This window comes from Rhinatrema bivittatum, chromosome 7 (genome assembly GCF_901001135.1).
Source record: "Rhinatrema bivittatum chromosome 7, aRhiBiv1.1, whole genome shotgun sequence".
NCBI classification, from domain to species: Eukaryota; Metazoa; Chordata; class Amphibia; order Gymnophiona; family Rhinatrematidae; genus Rhinatrema; species Rhinatrema bivittatum.
In genome coordinates this window covers 6,249,400-6,266,669 of record NC_042621.1, presented here as the reverse complement: position 1 = coordinate 6,266,669, position 17,270 = coordinate 6,249,400, and the positions used below count along the sequence as shown (strand labels likewise).

At 47.7% G+C, this 17,270-nt stretch overlaps 1 protein-coding gene across 3 annotated transcripts in view; it reads left to right on the top strand.

The window, feature by feature from the left end:
- LOC115094979 (PQ-loop repeat-containing protein 1-like) overlaps positions 1 to 15,842 on the top strand; it is an 84,496-nt gene extending 68,654 nt beyond the window's left edge. For all 3 annotated transcript variants that reach the window (XM_029608110.1, XM_029608111.1, XM_029608113.1), the window contains one exon: positions 12,085 to 15,842. In XM_029608110.1, the coding sequence (XP_029463970.1) occupies positions 12,085 to 12,259 (175 nt within the window). In that variant the 3' untranslated portion in view covers positions 12,260 to 15,842. The remainder of the gene's footprint in view (positions 1 to 12,084) is intronic.
- Positions 15,843 to 17,270: the final 1,428 nt, after the last annotated feature.

The window sequence follows — 17,270 nt, the reverse complement described above, 5'->3', positions numbered from 1 at the left end:
GTGGGCCTTTTCGAGTCGCCGAACGTGTGGGAGCAGACTCTTACCGTCTGCGCCTTCCCTCCTCCATGCGCATACATGACGTCTTCCATGTGTCATTGCTGAAGCCTCTTGTGTTATCCAGGTACCACTCCCAGGCCCTTGAACCATCGGATCCTTCAGTACCGGACGAGGTCACGTATCAAGTGCGTGAAGTTTTGGATGTCCGGTTTCATCAACGCCGATGGGAATACTTGCTTGCCTGGGAGGGTTGCGGACCCGAGGATAATTCTTGGGAACCGGCCCGTAACATCCTCGACAAGGACTTATTACGGCAGTTCCATCTGGACCACCCAAGTAAACCCGGACTGGCTAAGAGGGGGCGTAAGAGAGGAGGTACTATTGCAATTCTGGCCGCGAGCATCGCGGCCAGGCCCTTACCTCCGTGTTCCCGGACCTGCTCCCGCTTCCAGAGGCCTGGTTTGCGGCCTGGTTGGCGGTGTCCCCGCTGGGGCTGTGCCGCTGCAAGCCCTCCCATAGATGACCGGCTCCTAGGCGCGCGCGCGCGCCACTTGGGCGCTTTTCTAGGCCGTTTCCCGCCAGTGGAGACTTCGCCCGACTTCTGACGTCAGACGCCGTGGCCTTGATAAGCCGGCCGTGGTCATCCAGTCTTTGCCTTGCAACGGGTTAGCCTCCTAGTTTCCTGTTGCACTGTGCCCCGGAGTGACTCGCCTTGCTTCATCGTTCCGTTCCTGCTACAGTACCTGCTTGGTTCCTGCCTGCCTGCTACAGTACCTGCTGGTTCATGCTTGCTTGCTACAGAACCTGCCGGCTCCTGCTCACTTGCTAAAGTACCTGCTGGTTCGTGCTTGCTTGTTACAGTACCTGCTGGTTCCTGCTCTCTTGCCACAGTACCTGCTGGTTCGTGCTTGCTTGCTACAGTACCTGCTGGTTCCTGCTTGCTTGCTACAGTACCTGCTGGTTCGTGACTACCTGCTCAGTACCGGTTTGGTTCCTGCCAGCCTGCTACAGTACCCGGTTGGCCCCAGTCCGCCTGCTACAGTTCTTGCCTGGTTCCAGTACCTGAATCCTGCTACAGCTCCTGCCTGGTCCCTGTACCCAGTGCCTGCTGCTGTTCCTGCCTGGTCCCAGTACCCGAATCCTGCCACAGTTCCTGTCTGGTTCCAGAACCCTAACTCAGTTATAATATTGCTACTGTCTTAGTCTGGTTCCAGTTACCTGTCCTGATCCACAACCCGCCTAAGTCCCAGCGGCCGGGCCCCTACGGGCTCCTCCCGGGGGGGCTTCGGCTTCCTAGGGTGAAGCCATCTAAGTCCCAGCGGTTGGGCTCCTCCCGGGGGAGTACCATTTTCCAGAGTTAAGAGCATCTATGTCCTGCCTGAACATCTGCCTCCCGGCCTGCTACTCAGTAGAGACTTTGACCATCTTTCCCCGTCTCCAGCAGGTCGGCCCAAGGGTCCACTAAACAGAGATTCCCATAACAATTAGTCCAATAAAAGGAATTAAAACTTGCTAAGATTCCTGTTTGACTGACAGCAATATTGTTTCTTCAAAATCCACCTTATGCATATTTTTAGCACTTTTCAACCCATGGCAAACAAGTTCTTATGCAGTGAATTCAATTCAACCATCTGGAAGCATGATAATGTTTCTCTGAGTGGTCCAATGATGGACAAATTTGGAGAAGAGCCTAACTATTACTCTACTGAGAATGACTTCATGTTGAGGCTGTGGTAATTTTCCTTAGGGTGAAAAATCCAGAAAATTCCTGCATATGCCTGTTTTTCACTTCCATCCTTGTTTTCATTTTCTAATTTTTTTCAGATGTCAATTAAAAGCTGGTACAAATAATAATGTCTTCAGTATTATCCAGCTTATGCTTCTAAAAGTAACTGGTTTCCCAAGTGAGGGGCTATACATCTCAGGGCACATTCCAAACGTACTAGCCAGATACACTTCTTTCAAAGAAGGCTTGATTAAATAACGATCCTTGGGATTATTTTGGTTGACAGGCAGAGCCAGTTGTTCTGTTCCTGAGGGTCATGAGAACTGCTTACAGGGAGCTCACATCCTGGAGAAGCTGCTGTGGTCTCAAGGAGTCCATTCTTCTGGCTACGGAATGAAACCCTCTCACCTTGCATGGCAGGCTGTGGTCCCTAACAAAGGGTTGCCACTGCATAGCTAGGCTAAATGGGGATTGGGGGGAGGGGGGGGTGAGGACTAAAAATGTTGGACGAGAGGAAGCTGCAAATGATGTCACAGGGCACCATAGCACCAGTAGGAGCTGGTTCCAATTGACCTAGAAGTCCAGAGGAGCAGAGGGAAGATACTGAGCAAAGAGAACAGTTTGAATTAGCTAATTAGCTTTTCACAACATGCACACCACCAAAGCCTGCAAATACTGATAGACACAGTATAAACTTCCTTTTTAAAAAAATAAAGTGCATGTTTTCAAAGATGTATCTGTAAAACCGATACCACAAGAAATGTCAAACTGAATCAGTCAAAGGTCTATCCATCAAGCCCAGCAGCCTGTCTGCAACAGTGGCCAAACCAGATCACAGGTACACAGTAGGATCGCAAAGAATAGATCCAGTCCTTCTTACTCATAACCAGAGATAAGCAGTGGCTTTCCCGAGTCCACCTTGCTAATAATATGGGTTCATGGACTTGATCCTGCATGATCTTGCCCAAGCCCTTTTTAAACCCAGCTACCTCAACTGCTGTCAGTTCTGTGTGAGAGCTTGATTAGTATTGCATTATTCGTTGACTATGAATGTGCAAGGAAAAGGGACATGAGGATTCCCATATGCCCCAGATGACTCTATATTCAGAGGAAAAGTGGCAGTCTATGTGATGGAAAGATTACATTTCTATAGGGGAAATAAGGGGGACAGTTCAACAGGCTTCAACTTCCAGGGAAAACATCTTATCTATGACTAGAGTAATTGAGACAGACGTCAATGGAATAAGTAATGGATGAGCAGAGCCCTGTATCAGTCTGCTCAAGGTTCAAACTCCATTCTAGTAAGTGTTTTGTGTTTACGTGCCAAGTCCCCAAGTGAATGTCAAGCAGGTGAAGGCTGCTCTGATTAAAACGAGGTAGGCAGAAGAAATACAGATGGGGCTTGCTATGTTTCCAGTTACAGGATCTGCTGTGCATTCCAAGAGAGTGTACATTAGAGCCTTTATAAATCAAATCATAATGAGATCTGCGAGTTAGCATTTTCGGGTCCTTGCTTTTTATACGCTAATAATGGTATTCATTAGGAACCCTTTGAAACATTTTCATTTATTGCAGTAAATACAGATGGCTGTTGACATTAAGTGCTGTTATGGGACCAGGTCTTGATTACAGATAGGCAGTCATTTTCCAACTAAATGTATATGCATTAATTCAAAGGTTAGGAATATTAATTTGTTAGAGCTAAACCCAGTGTGTATGTTTATGCACATACATATAGTGAAGATTTTTTTGAGCAATCCACTAGTGACCACATTAAACTCCATTATTTTTACCTGAAGCCACCCATAAGTAACTAACTTCATAGTAGTTTGAACTGTGACATATATGTGTGTCTGTGTATTTATTAGGCACGTGCAGAGTCAAAAAATTCATTTTGGTTCATTCATTTCATATCTCACAGTCATTCATTAGGTTCATTTCAACATGAAAAAAAGTTTCATTTGTTCATTTTACTCATGCATTCATTTGTCATTATATTCAATGAGGGAAGCAATGCAGACTATTTTGAACTCCCAAATTGGGATTTTCTAATTATTTCTAATGAAACTAGTGGGAAGACATCATCAGAAGGGTGAAGGCATGACAACATACCAAGACTATGTCAAGATGGCACCAAAAGTGGCATGAAGAGCTCAAGGAGCCGCAATGGAGCAAAACAGTACCAACAGGGGCAGTTCTCCAAGACACTGTCAGAGGAGTGAAAGAGCAGCAAGGGTGGCCAGATCACCCCAAAGGTGCACAAGTCTGGCAAAGGACATCAACAACAGTGGCATGATCCCCTCCCTAGGCTGTAGAAGAGGGGCAAAGTGGCACCAAGTGAGGCATGAAGAGCTCAAGGCACTATGAAGGGAGGAACAAGGCATCAAAAAAGGCAGAAAGCCCACCAAGGCAGTGATAGAGGGTCAGAGCAACTGAAAAAGTGGCAAAAAGACCCCAAAGCATCATGAGAGGCGCAAAGAAACCACCCAGGGAGAAGCCAAAGGAAATCCCTGGAGAAGGCCTACTATTATTTCCGCATGGGATCATTAGAAGATAAAGGAGCTGGCTGTTTGGGCTTGGAGTTGGTCTTCACTGGAGGCTAAGATGCTACTGACTAGAGGAATCAAATGCTCTTTAGCCACTCGCTATATAATATCCTGTGATTCATGGAATCCAGGACATGATTCTTCTTCTGAATCAGTTTTCGCCCATGCTACTACTCGTACTACTTGATTTGGAACTTAAAAAGGTAAAGGAATTGGTTAGACAATGGAATTCCTCCATTGTGACTGTCTTAGATAGGATTGCCCCAGAGAAAGTGAGGTCACATAATAGGAGAGCTTCTGCAACTTGGTTTACTCCTGAGTTAAATAAGAACAGACAAGAGATGAGGTAATTGGAAAAGATTTGAATTAAATCTCATATATGGGATGATAAAATGACTTGGTGTTAACAGATACACGATTAAAGTTAGATATGCAAAACAAATGTTCTTGAAGGATAAAATAAAAAAATCAGGATATAATCCTCAAGAAATATTTAGGATTACTCAATCCTTGTTGAGGGGTGGGGAATTTTTTCCCAAACGTGAGATTCCTGATGTGATAGATGGAAATAGCTTTGTTGATTTCTGGTGCAACAAAATCCAGGAGAGTTGAGGATCTATTAGGCAAAGGTCATGAGCTGAGAATTTCATTGTGAGTTAGGAGGAAATGAGGATGGTAGGAAAGATATGAATTTGGTTACGGCTGAATAAGATGAAAATAGAGATAGCAAAGAATTCCTCCAATTTGAAAGGGTGGGCATTCTTGAGTTGTAGAATGTGTTGCGAACTTGTAAAGTTACCATTTGTGAGTTAGGTCCATGTCCGTCGTTTTTGATCAAATCAATGCCAGAAGATTTGTTGTCTAGATTACAGTTGATAGTCAATGTATCCTTGGAGAAGGGTCACTTGCCAGGAGTGCTGAAACAGTCCGTGGTTACCCTGATATTAAAACGGCTCTCCTTGGATAATCTGAACTGTGCCAGTTATTGTCTTATTTCTAACTGTTCTTTTTTGGCCAAAGTTTTGGAAAAGGTTGTTTGTTCTCAGTTGTCCACTTATTTGGAAGAAGTGGAAGGTTTAGATATATGTCAGTCAGGGTTTAGGAAGGGTTATAGTACTGAAACAGTAATGGCAACTATACAAGATGTGTTACTGAAATACAAAGACAAGGGAACATCTGTGGTGATTTGTTAAACTTGTCCAGTGCTTTTGATCTGGTTGATCATAATTTGCTTTTGGCATGGTGTAGACAGTTAGGTTTGGGGGGCAAAGTTTGGGATTGGTTATCCTCTTTCTTGGCAGGACATTCCTCTGTGGTACGTGTAAGGGGGGGGGGAGTCTCTTCTAAACCTTATAGGTTAGATTGTGGGGTTCCACAAGGATCTCCTTTGTCCCCATTGTTGTTTAATATTTTTATGAAGCCACTAGGATCGGTTATCCAGAAAGCCGGATTTGAAGATTACATCTATCCTGATGATGTGCAATTATTGTTTCCAGTTCATGATGATTTACTGACTTCTATGAATAAAATCACAGGTGGGTTAAAGAAAATCTTGGATTGGTTTGCCTCACAAAAGCTTTTAATGAATGTAGGCAATACAGATTGGTTGTGTGTGGGGAATGAGGTAATATTGAAGGAATTTAACAGTTTGAGGATTGGTGAGGTTGTTATTGAAAGAAGCCAGAAAGTAAGGAATTTAGGTATTTTAATTGATGAAACTCGTCTATGGAACCCTATATCTGTTGGACGGTTCAAAAAGCGTGACTTCGACTTAGACAATTAAGAAGACTTCCAACTTTCCTAGAGGTTTCAGTTTTTAGATTGGTGGTCCAGGCGTTGGTTTGTTCGGTTCTAGATTATTGCAATGTGGTATTGGTGGGCCTTTCTAAAAAGAATTTACAATGTTCACAGGTGGTACAGAATATTGCAGTTCGTTTGATTTTTGGCCTCCCACATAGGATGAGTGCTACACCTCTATTAAGATGCCTTCAATGGTTACTGATTGAAAAGCGAGCTAATTTTAAACTTATGACCTTGATGTATAAGGCATTGAATGGAGGGGTTGCACGTTATCTTCAGGATAAGATTAAAGGTTATGTTCCCACTCGTAATTTTTGCTCAAAATCAGCAACACTGGTGTCAGACCCCTCAAGACAAGACATACATAAAGTTTCAACTAGGAAACGGATGTTCTCAGTTAGTGGCCTAGAGTTGTGGAACTTGTCTCCACTGGAGGTGAGATTGGAGCAGAATTTTCTTAACTTTAGAAAAAAGGTTAAGACATGGCTTTTTCCATCTTAGTCTAGGTTGGATACAATCTGTGAACTGCATAGATATCTGGGGTTAAAATACTTTGAGTATTATGATTTTATTTGTTTCAATTTTTTCTTATTTGTTTTAGAACTGGTATATATTGTTTGTATTTTGTTGTAAACTGCGCTGGCCAGATCTGGTATCTATAGAGGAAATGAGAAATAAATAAATAAATATATTTGTAGCCACCACTCTGATAAGCATACCAGATAGTGTCAGGTAGGTTCCAAACTTTACCTTCTGCTGGCAACATTTGTCACGTAGTAGATGTAGGTTTTCCCCGTTTCATGTTCTTGTCCATAAAAAAAAAAAAGCATAATAAATCTGGCTGTTAGGTTGAAAAAACAATTGGAGGCCCATTGAGTCCCCTTTTCTTCTAATTGCCCTATAGCTCCCTCTATGGGCTAATCCAATGGAAGATGAAAAATCGTGCAGTGCTCAGTTTTTAGGCAGGAGGCTAGAAGCAAACACACCCCACCCATCTTCCCAAGTGCTAGGTATATTAGGTACTAGGGATGTACAGGAGAAAAAAATTTGATTTCAGTTTTGGTTTGTTTTCAGAAGGTTTGTTTTCCAAGAATTTTGGTTCGTGGAATGTTGATTTGTTTTCATTCATGAGAAAAAAAACAAATCAAACAATTGAAAAAAAAACCCCAAAACAAAAAATGGCCAAAAATGAAAATGAAGCATCCCGGGGCCTCCCTCCTGCCCACCCGAAAAATGCTAGGGCCAGGATCCCCCCAGACCCTCACTTACCCAGTCTGGTGGGAATGCGCCAGCATCGGCCTAGACCCAGGCCGAAGCCTCAGCCTTGTGTGTATGCTAAGGGTGCAGTAGGTTGCCATGACCTCGGCCTACTAAAGGCCGAGGCTTCGGCCTGACCTGAAGGCCAGGTCCCGATACCTCGACCTAGGCTGGGGCCCAGATCTGGGCTCAACACCATGACCCAACCTGGAGGCTAGGACCTGATGATGGGGGCCTTGGCCCAGACCCAGGCCCAACACCACGATTTGTCCCGGATGCCAGGTCCCAACACCAGGGCCTTGGCCTAGGTTGGGGAATGGACCCACACTTAATGCCAGGACCTCAGTCCAGACCCGGGTCCGACATAGTGACCCGACCCGGAGGCCTAGTCCTAACACCAAGGCCTCGGCCTGGACCCTGGCCCGATGCCACATCCTGACCTGGAGGCCAGGACATCATGTTGGGGCCTCAGCCCATAACCAAGCCCAACGCCATGACCCGACCTGAACCAGAGGATGGGTTCCGATGCTGGGGCCTAGGCCCGGACCCAGGCCCGACGCCAGAGCCTCGGCCAGGAGGCTGGGTCCTGACACCTGGGCTTTGGCCCAGGGTCAGGCCCAGCCTTGGAGCCTCTTCTTGGTCCTCTTCATTCTTCAGCACTTGCAAGACAAATGACGCTGTCCTCTGGAGTTGCGCAAGAGTAAATTAACTCTGGTACATTCACCCCAGTGGACAATGCCGTTTTGATGTACGGCAATGTGTACGGCATTTGGCTTTCAAGTGCCAAAGAACAAAGAGGACCATGAAGAGGCTCCAAGGCCTGGGCCTGACCCTGGGCCAAAGCCCAGGCATCAGAACCCAGCCTCCTCGCTGAGGCCCCAGTATCTAGCCTGAGTCTGGGCCTAGGCCCCGGCATGGGGACCCGGCTTCTGGGCCGGGTTGCAGAGTTGAGCCTGGGTCAGGAGCCCCGGCCTAGGCTGAGGCCCCGGCATCAGGACCTGGTCTCTGGGTCAGCTCACGGCATCAGGCCTAGGTCTGGACCGAGTCTTCGATGTTGGGACCCAGCTTCCAGGTTGGATTGCAGCATTGGACCTGGGTTCAGGCCCCGGCATCGGGACATGCCTTTGTCCGATATCCGATGGATACGGTAGGTTTTTGGTTTCTTTGTTTAATTTTTGTGGGTCTCATCGAGGCCCCCGGCATTGGCCCATGCCTCCGCCAAGACCCCTGCATCCCACTCGGGCCTAGGCCCCAGCCCCTGCTTTGGGCCTTGGCCTATGTCCTAGGCGAGACCCTGGCTTCGCGCCTAGACCTAGGCCTGAATCATTAGTTTAAAATGCAACAAACTAATAAGATTTGTTTCATTTGGGGAGGCCCCCGCAATTGAAACGAATTACCCTTATTTATCACGTTTTCTAGTTTCATTTTAAACAAATGCACATCCCTATTAGGTACCCCTGATGTTAATGTGCAATATTATTACCATATATGTTGCGGTCCCAATTGCGGCAGTCGCGACTAGGCCTTTACCTCCTTGGTCTGCGGCCTGTTTCGCGGCATCCCCGCGGGGGGACGCCACCGAGAAGCCCTGCCTGGACGCCTTCTTCCTAGGCGCGCGCACAAGCCGCGCTTATGAAGGCCGTTTCCCGCCACTGAAGGCTCCGCCCTATCCGTGACGTCAGACGCCGCGGCCTATGTAAGGCCGCCGCGGAGCCCAGGACTTTGCCTTGTAATGGGGTTCCTTGCGGTTCTCTGTTGCGCCGTGCCCCGGAGTGTGCTATTGCGTTAGTGACTCCGTTCCTGCCTGAGACTTGTTTCACTCCGTGCCCAAGTCTTGCTTCTGTCTGGCTTGCTTGCAGTAACCTGTTCTGCTTCAGTTCCAGTTTGGTTCCAGTAGCCAGTCCCGCTTCAGCTCTTGTCTGGTTCCAGTAGCCAGTCCTGCTTCAGTTCCAGTTTGGTTCCAGTAGCCAGTCCTGCTTCAGCTCCTGTCTGGCTCCAGTAGTCAGTCCTGCTTCAGCTCTTGTCTGGTTCCAGTAGCCAGTCCTGCTTCAGTTCCAGTTTGGTTCCAGTAGCCAGTCCTGCTTCAGCTCCTGTCTGGCTCCAGTAGTCAGTCCTGCTTCAGCTCCTGTCTGGCTCCAGTAGCCAGTCCTGCTTCAGCTCCTGTCTGGCTCCAGTAGTCAGTCCTGCTTCAGCTCTTGTCTGGTTCCAGTAGCCAGTCCTGCTTCAGTTCCTGTCTGGTTCAAGTAGCCAGCCCTGCTTCAGCTCCTGTCTGGTTCAAGTAGCCAGCCCTGCTTCAGCTCCTGTCTGGTTCAAGTAGCCAGTCCTGCTTCAGCTCCTGTCTGGTTCAAGTAGCCAGTCCTGCTTCAGTTCCCGCTTGCTTCAGTCCCAGTCTGCTTCAGTTCCTGCTTGACTTCTGATCCCTGCCTGCCCGCTCCAGCTCCAGCTTCCGTGATCTCCTAAGTCCCAGCGGCTGGGCTCCTACGGGCTTCTCCCGGGGGAGTACCGGCTTCCAGGGTGAAGCTCGCGTTCAGCTCTTGCCTGGTATCCGCCTCCCGACCTGTCACTCACTGAGACTATAGTACACCTCTCTCCAGCTTCTTACAGGTCGGCCCAAGGGTCCACTAAACAGCTCACTCACAACAATATATACACACTAGTAAATAACAAGTATGGATTGCATAAATAGTAAATATGATTATGGTAATGTGTTATCATAGCAGGGCCCTACTATATTTCACTCTATCAGAGCTAGCTGAATGCGTTGAAGACCTCTACAGACTCTCAGTGCACTAGGCTGTTTATTTTATTTTTTAAAAAAATAAAAGAAACAGAATGCACTGAAGTAAAAGCTTATCATCTGGTGTTGGCCTAATAAGATGACTTTCATCTCAGCACTTTTCCTGTCACCTCGTCTTCTACTGACAAGCTCCCGTGCCAGCGTTAAGAGTGAAGAGTTACTAATAGCAGCAGCGCCTGACTGCTTTGGTAGTGGTGCAGGTGTGCTGGGACATGCCTATGTGACTACTGTTTGACCAGGCTGCTCCCTGGAAGCCAGTCCCCTTTCCCCTCACGTCTGAGGATGCAAGCTGATGGGGAGTGTCGTCCTGCAGACCCCACTGCCAAAATCCTTATGCGAGTCCTCTAGGAACAGGACAATACCTGCAGTATCTGAATGTCATCTGATCTAAAGTGTCCGAAAGGTGGAATATAAATCAAATCAAATGAATAAATAAAAAAAAGATATATTTCATGAGCTACGGGTTGCCTCCCCCGGGAGTGGGCTCAAACTTGTGGTGCAAGGGTAATAGGTGCCCTAGGCGATGTCTGCCTTGTGACTGCTGCCCCCCTCCTCCCCCCTTCCCCGGTTGAGTCGCACTGTCCCGCACTGCCTGCCCGAGTCGCACCGCCCCCGCCTTGCCCCTGACCCCTACCTCGTTCGCGCGCTTCTCAGGGCCTCGAACAGCGGGTGCTGCTCGCGGCCCTGATGAATCTCTACTCGTCTTTGCCATGAGCGGTATCCCGCTCGCAGCATCACATGGCTGACCTCCAGTGCCCCCTAAGGGTCGGCGCCATAGGCCATTGCCTAGTTCACCTAATGCATGTGCCGGCCCTGTCAGCAAAGCCCCACCAAACCATCATCTCGAATAAGAGTAGAAGAAGCTACCATACTGGGTCAGACGGTCCATCAAGCCCAGTATCCTGTTTCCAACAGTGGCCAATCCAGGCTACAAGTACCTGGCAAGTACCCAAACATTAAACAGATCCCATGCTACTGATGCCATTTCCAAGGCCCTGCAACCCAGTCATCTCTGAAAGCAGGTGGATAGAAAACTACGTTAAGGGACTAAGCAAAATAGGACCCTGTGAACCTGGGTCCACCTCAGGCACCAGGCCAGGTGGGAAAGCTTTACAGCACGTTTCTTTTTGGTCATATGCAGAGGATCAATTAGTTCATACCATTCGGAAATTTTCATCATATCCAAGAGCTGCGTTCTTACAAGGGTTCTGTAAGGAATCAGTGCAATTTTCTTCCAAGGCCATAGCACTGAAAACAATCCTGAAGCCGTTCTGAAAGGGGGCTGCCTTAGCAGCTCTGATTTATTTCCAGCTGAGAGGCAGTCCATGTTCCAGGCATCAAAAAGGCGATGAGTTAATTAGGTTTGTTTTCCGTGCCAGTAGTTTTTGCACCCCCTCATGTTCTGCAGTCTGGACTCCCTGGGAGCAGCAAAAAAAAAAAAAAAAACAAAACCCCAACAAAGCAGAGCTGACTTTGGAGCTTTGCTTCCTGCTCTAGCCTCGGAAGGATAGATCTGAAAGCATCCTGTATCCAGGCATACCGTTTATTTCCAGCCTATGAACAAAGTTCATTCTTATTAAAAAACCCTGCAAAGTACAGTGACCTTTGCTGATTGATAAGAGTAAACTTTGGCCTCTTCCCACAATAATATTTTATTTTATTGTATTTATTTAATTTATATTCTGTCTTTTGGTACTTCAAAATGGATTTCATTCAGGTATTGTAGCTGCACCTCAACATAACAGGAGCAGAGATCTTCAAATCTTCCAAATGTAGGTTGAATGCAAATAGCATGGATTTCCCATAGAGTTTGCAAGAGTCTCCAAATTTTCAGGTTTTACAGCTAACTAGGAGAATTTTGGGAATGTCTGGGTTTCTGATATTTACCATAAGTAAACACATGCTACTATGTAAAGAGCTTGACATTTCACGCTTGTTTTCCATGTCTCCTCTGTTTTCAGCGTGAAGATGGTGCTGCTGTGGACAGCGGGCGATTGCTTTAAGACGGGATATTTTATTATCAAACAAACACCAGCCCAGTTCTGGCTATGCGGACTATTGCAAATCAGCATCGATGTAGCCATCCTCCTTCAGGTCTACTTCTACGGAGAGCGGCCACATTCCAAACCTGGATAATGAGATGAGGATCTCGCACTTGTGACACAGGAAAGACATTTGTGACATGCTCGTGCAACATGCATACTTTCCATGTTAAGCATCCAGACCTTTCTTCATCATGTATTTAGTTTTCACTGCAAACAGCTTATACTAAAAGCTGCAATTTGTGGAAAGGACATGAACTACTGTGAAATTTTATAATGCAACAGGTCAACATAAAGGTCAGTGCCCTAGTAACATGGTTGGACACCTTGACCCACCCTGTCTGCCTGGTTGTGCCACCACAGACCCTGTTCAATTTCCATTGTAGCGTTCCTCACCTCTAATCTGAAGCACCTCTGGCATAATCTCTGGCATCATGCTGCATCCAAAGAACATGGCTGAAATTCCGGTAGCTCTGAACTTCATTTAAAGGTCCTCCAGTCGTGACGTCCTGTGGCACTTGCTGATGAAATCACATCTTGCATGAGTATATAAGGAAGTCCTTTGCAACCAGCCAGTGCTCAGCAATAGGTCCTCCTCCTCCACAGTGCGTGTTGCTTCTCCTGATCCTACCTTCACTTCCAGTTCCTGTTCCTCTCTGTCTCTCCAGCTCTTCTTGCCTCCAGTTCCTGTTTCAGCCTTGCTTCCGGACCCAGCCTTGCCTTCCACCCTAGTTCCTGTTCTTGCTCTTTGGCACCGTCTCTCTCCCCGTGTTGCCTGTTTCAGTTCCTGCCTCCTGCCTTGCCCTCTCTTGCCCCTCTCTGTGCCTTGGCCCTTGTTTTCTTCTGGACTGATTTCTTGTGCTTGACCTTCTCCTGTTATCTGACTCTCCCTGAACACTGCCAGCCCTGACCTCTGCTTGGTATTTCTCTCTGCCTGAATGCTGCCTGCCCTACCATGGCCTGCACCTGGACTCCCTTCACTTATTCGGCTCATGCCTAAGTTCTACCAGCCCCCAAACCCAAGGGCTCAACTTGTGGAGAAAGGGGTTTTTAAATGTGAGGTCTAGACCTTGTCCCCAAGCATGTCCGCCTACTCAGTGGGTTCACCTGCTAGGTTGAGTCACCACACTTCAATTCAAAGGGCTCACAGACCATGTCAGATTTCTGAGGCCATGAGCTCAGTAGACTCATCGGCAGCTCAGGACATACCAGGTTTTGGCCTGAGACTCCAGCACAGTTTAACAGTAGAAGCAGCTTCAGCAAATTGCAGGCCTCCTCCAGGAAATGGCCAGCCACCTTATAGGCCCATCTCCTGGCACCAGCTCCACCAGCTCCATGCACCCCTCCAGTCAGCTGCCGTCCATGCTTCTGGAACCATCCTGCATTTGCCTCCACCAAGGTATGATGGAGACCCAAAGGCCTGCAGAGGTTTTCCCACCTCATGCATTTTGAGCTGCATGCCACCAGTTTTCCCTCTGACCACACAATTACATTCATTCTTTCACTATTGTTTGGCCCCACCCTAGCTTAGGCCTCACCACTCTAAGTGCAAAACAACCCTCTTATGAATAATTTGGAGGAGTTCCTCACCCAACTCAGATGTATCTTTGATGAATCCAGTCACTCCTTTTCATCTGCCTCAGAACTCCTCTGTCTCAAGCAAGGATTATGTCCACAGGAGATTATGCCATTCATTTCAGAACTCTGGCCTCTTAACTGAGATGGAATGAAGAGAGCCTTTCGGCAATATTCTGGCACAGCCTAGAAGAACATATAAAAGATAAGCTTGCCAGATGAGCTGTCTCCATGGGCTTGGAGGATCTCATCACCCTAACCATCAAGATAGACCTTCATTTCAAAGAAAGGGCCAAGGAGAAGGAATCCTACCAGTGGCATCTTAGATGGCTCCTAAATTTCAATATCCCCTGGTGGCTCCCTCCAAGGAACCAGTCTCATCCATGCAATCTGAGGAGCTCATGCAGAGGAGAAAACCCTTAATCTTTTCTCTAATTTGGGAATCCTGGCAGTGCAACCCGGTACCCCGAGAATGTAAGAAACTATCGAGCCTAGGTTTGGTTGGGGAGGAAACTCTAGGCCACGCTTCCCTCTCTCTGCAGTCACTGGTCCTGGTCACCCTTTTCACCAACAACATGGAGGTTCATACCGAAGCATTCCTGGACTTAGGAGCTGGGGGCAACTTCACTGAGGAGGCTTTGATGCCAATATTCACCTTGGAGACCTTGATGACAATCTCCTCCATATATGGAGAACCACTCCCAGGCCATCTAGCCAGGACTATCACACTATTTACAATACAAGTTGTTGCATCAGAAACGTCTTACTTTCTTTATATTGCCAAAAGCAGCAAACTCCATCATTATTGGCCTACTCTGGCTAATGCAACATAAACTCACCATCAACTGGCAGATATTGGAAACTGTGCATTGGGGCTCTACCTGCCAACAACACTGCCTTCCTCGCATTGTACCCCTGATTCCTGCACTACAAGTTTCTGGGCTAGTGCCTCAAGGGCTTCCACTCCAGTATGCTGACTTCATGGATGTTTTAAGCAAAAAACAAGCAGAAATGTTACTACCCTACAAATTATTTGACTGTCCCATAAATCTTCTTCCAGGCAAGATGCTGCCACAAGGCAGGGTGTACCCACTATTGGTACTTGAAACCAAAGCTATGTCAGAGTATAATAAATAAAATCTGGAGCAAAGATTCATTCGACCATCTTCGTCACCAGCAAGAGTGTGGGGAACAAAGATAGGACCCTTTGGACTTTTTTTGAATTCAGGAATCTTAATGCTATTACCCATAAAAACTGTTATCCTCTACTTTTAATTACTGAGCTCTTTAATCACTTGCAAGGAGCCCAGATCTTTACCAAACTATACCTTAGAGGCACTTTCAACCTTATCTGCATAAGGGAGGGGGACAAGTGGAAGATGGCATTTAACATCCGTGATGGGCATTACAAATTCTTGGTGATGCCATTTGGCCCCTGCAACACCCCAGCAGTGCTTCAACACATGGTAAATGAAATATTTCGAGAACTACTTTAATCATGTGTGTTGGTTTATTTGGATGATATCCTAATCTTCTCACAAACCCTTCTTCAATACCAGGAGCATGTAAACAAGTCCTCCAAAGGTTGTATAAAAACCTGCTGTATGTACATTCGAACAGCCAGAGCTACTGTTCTTAGGCTACATTGTGTTATACCGTGCCTAAGGATGGACCCCCAGAAGTTAGGAGCAATTCAGGAATCTGAACAAACTGTTTTCTATAAACAACTGACTGATGTAATAGCTACCTTTGGCGGTGATGAGTTATGTATTGGGAGGTGATGAGTTATGTATTGGGAGGGACTGGAATGCCTGTATGAACTCATTCCTAAATAGGTCCTCTAATTCTCAAGCCCTTCCTCAAGGTGGCTTGGTACACCAAGACATAATCTCTACTTTCCATCTAATTGACACTTGGAGACACAACCATCCCCTGTAAAGACTTTATACTTATTATTCCCCCAGACACAACTCTTTTAGCAGGACTGATTATTTCCTTTGTACTCCTAATTTCCTTGTCGATCGAATTAGCTATTCCCTACCATCCAGTAACGCGTGCCCCGACTATCGCTTTTTTACCCTGCCGTTTTGCCGCGCGTTTAACCTGCTAACTTACCGCCTACCCTTACCCCTGCGTTAGAGGCAGGGGTAAGGGTAGGCGGCAAACTTTCCCCCAGCCCCCGCTCACCTGCCCTGGCCGCGTCCATGGGTGCTGGTCTCCGGGGAAGCCCCAGTCCTCTCCCCTCCTCCCGAAGCAACAAAAGTGAAAAAAAGCGAAAAAGCAAAAAAAAAAGTTGCAAGAGAGAGGGGAGAGAGGACGGGCAATCCTACACTCGGGATTGCCCGTCCTCTCTCCCCTCCTCCCGAAGCAAGGCGCGAAAAGCAGCCTTGCTCCGGGAGGAGGGGAGAGAGGGCTGGCAGTGTAAAGCGACGAAGCGACTTACTTTTTTTGCAGCCCCCCTCCGGAGACGGACATCGGTGAAGACAACCGCGGCTCCCCTGCCTCCAGCTGCCCGCGAAGATGGACGCCTGCACGGGCGAAAGCGGCCCCTGTGCGTGCAATTGAGCCGCTCAAGGAGTGACGTCACGACGTTTGGCGTCACGGCATGTGACGTCACATCTTGAGCGGCCCAATTGCACGCACAGGGGCTGCTTTCGCCCGTGCAGGCATCCATCTTCGCTGGGAGGCAGAGGAGCCGCGATCCGTCTCCGCCGATGTCCGTCTCCGGAGGGGGGCTGCAAAAAAAGTAAATCGCTTCGTCGCTTTACACTGCCAGTCCTCTCTCCCCTCCTCCCGGAGCAAGGCTGCTTTTCGCGCCTTGCTTCGAGAGGAGGGGAGAGGGGACTGGCAATCCCGAGCGTAGGATTGCCCGTCCTCTCTCCCCTCTCTCTTGCTACTTTTTTTTTCGCTTTATTTTTTTTTTTTCCGCTTTCGTTGCTTGCTTCAGGAGGAGGGGAGAGAGGACTGGCAATCCCGAGCGTAGGATTGCCCGTCCTCTCTCCCTTGCTACTTTTTTTTTTCGCTTTTTCGCTTTTTTCCGCTTTCGTTGCTTGCTTTGGGAGGAGGGGAGAGAGGACTGGCAATCCCGAGCGTAGGATTGCCCGTCCTCTCTCCCCTCTCTCTCTTGCTACTTTTTTTTTTTTCGCTTTTTCGCTTTTTTCCGCTTTCGTTGCTTGCTTTGGGAGGAGGGGAGAGAGGACTGGCAATCCCGAGCGTTGGAGAACCGTCCACTTCCTGGTACCTGTCATTTCAAATGTCATTTGAAATGACAGATACCAGTGTGTCCGTGAAGCGTTAGGCCCACGCACCCAGGTTACTGTATAGGTGCTGTATAGCGCTCTATACAGTAAAACTGGTTGCGCGGGCCTAACACTTCACGGACGCTTCTTAGACGCGGCTTGCATTTGCAAGCTATTTACATACAGGATCGAGCGGTAGGTGAGCTGGACTGTGCGTGCGGCAACCGTGGGTGCGCCGGGCACTAACGCAGCTCTTCCTACCACTCGTTACTGGATTGACCTGCAAATGAG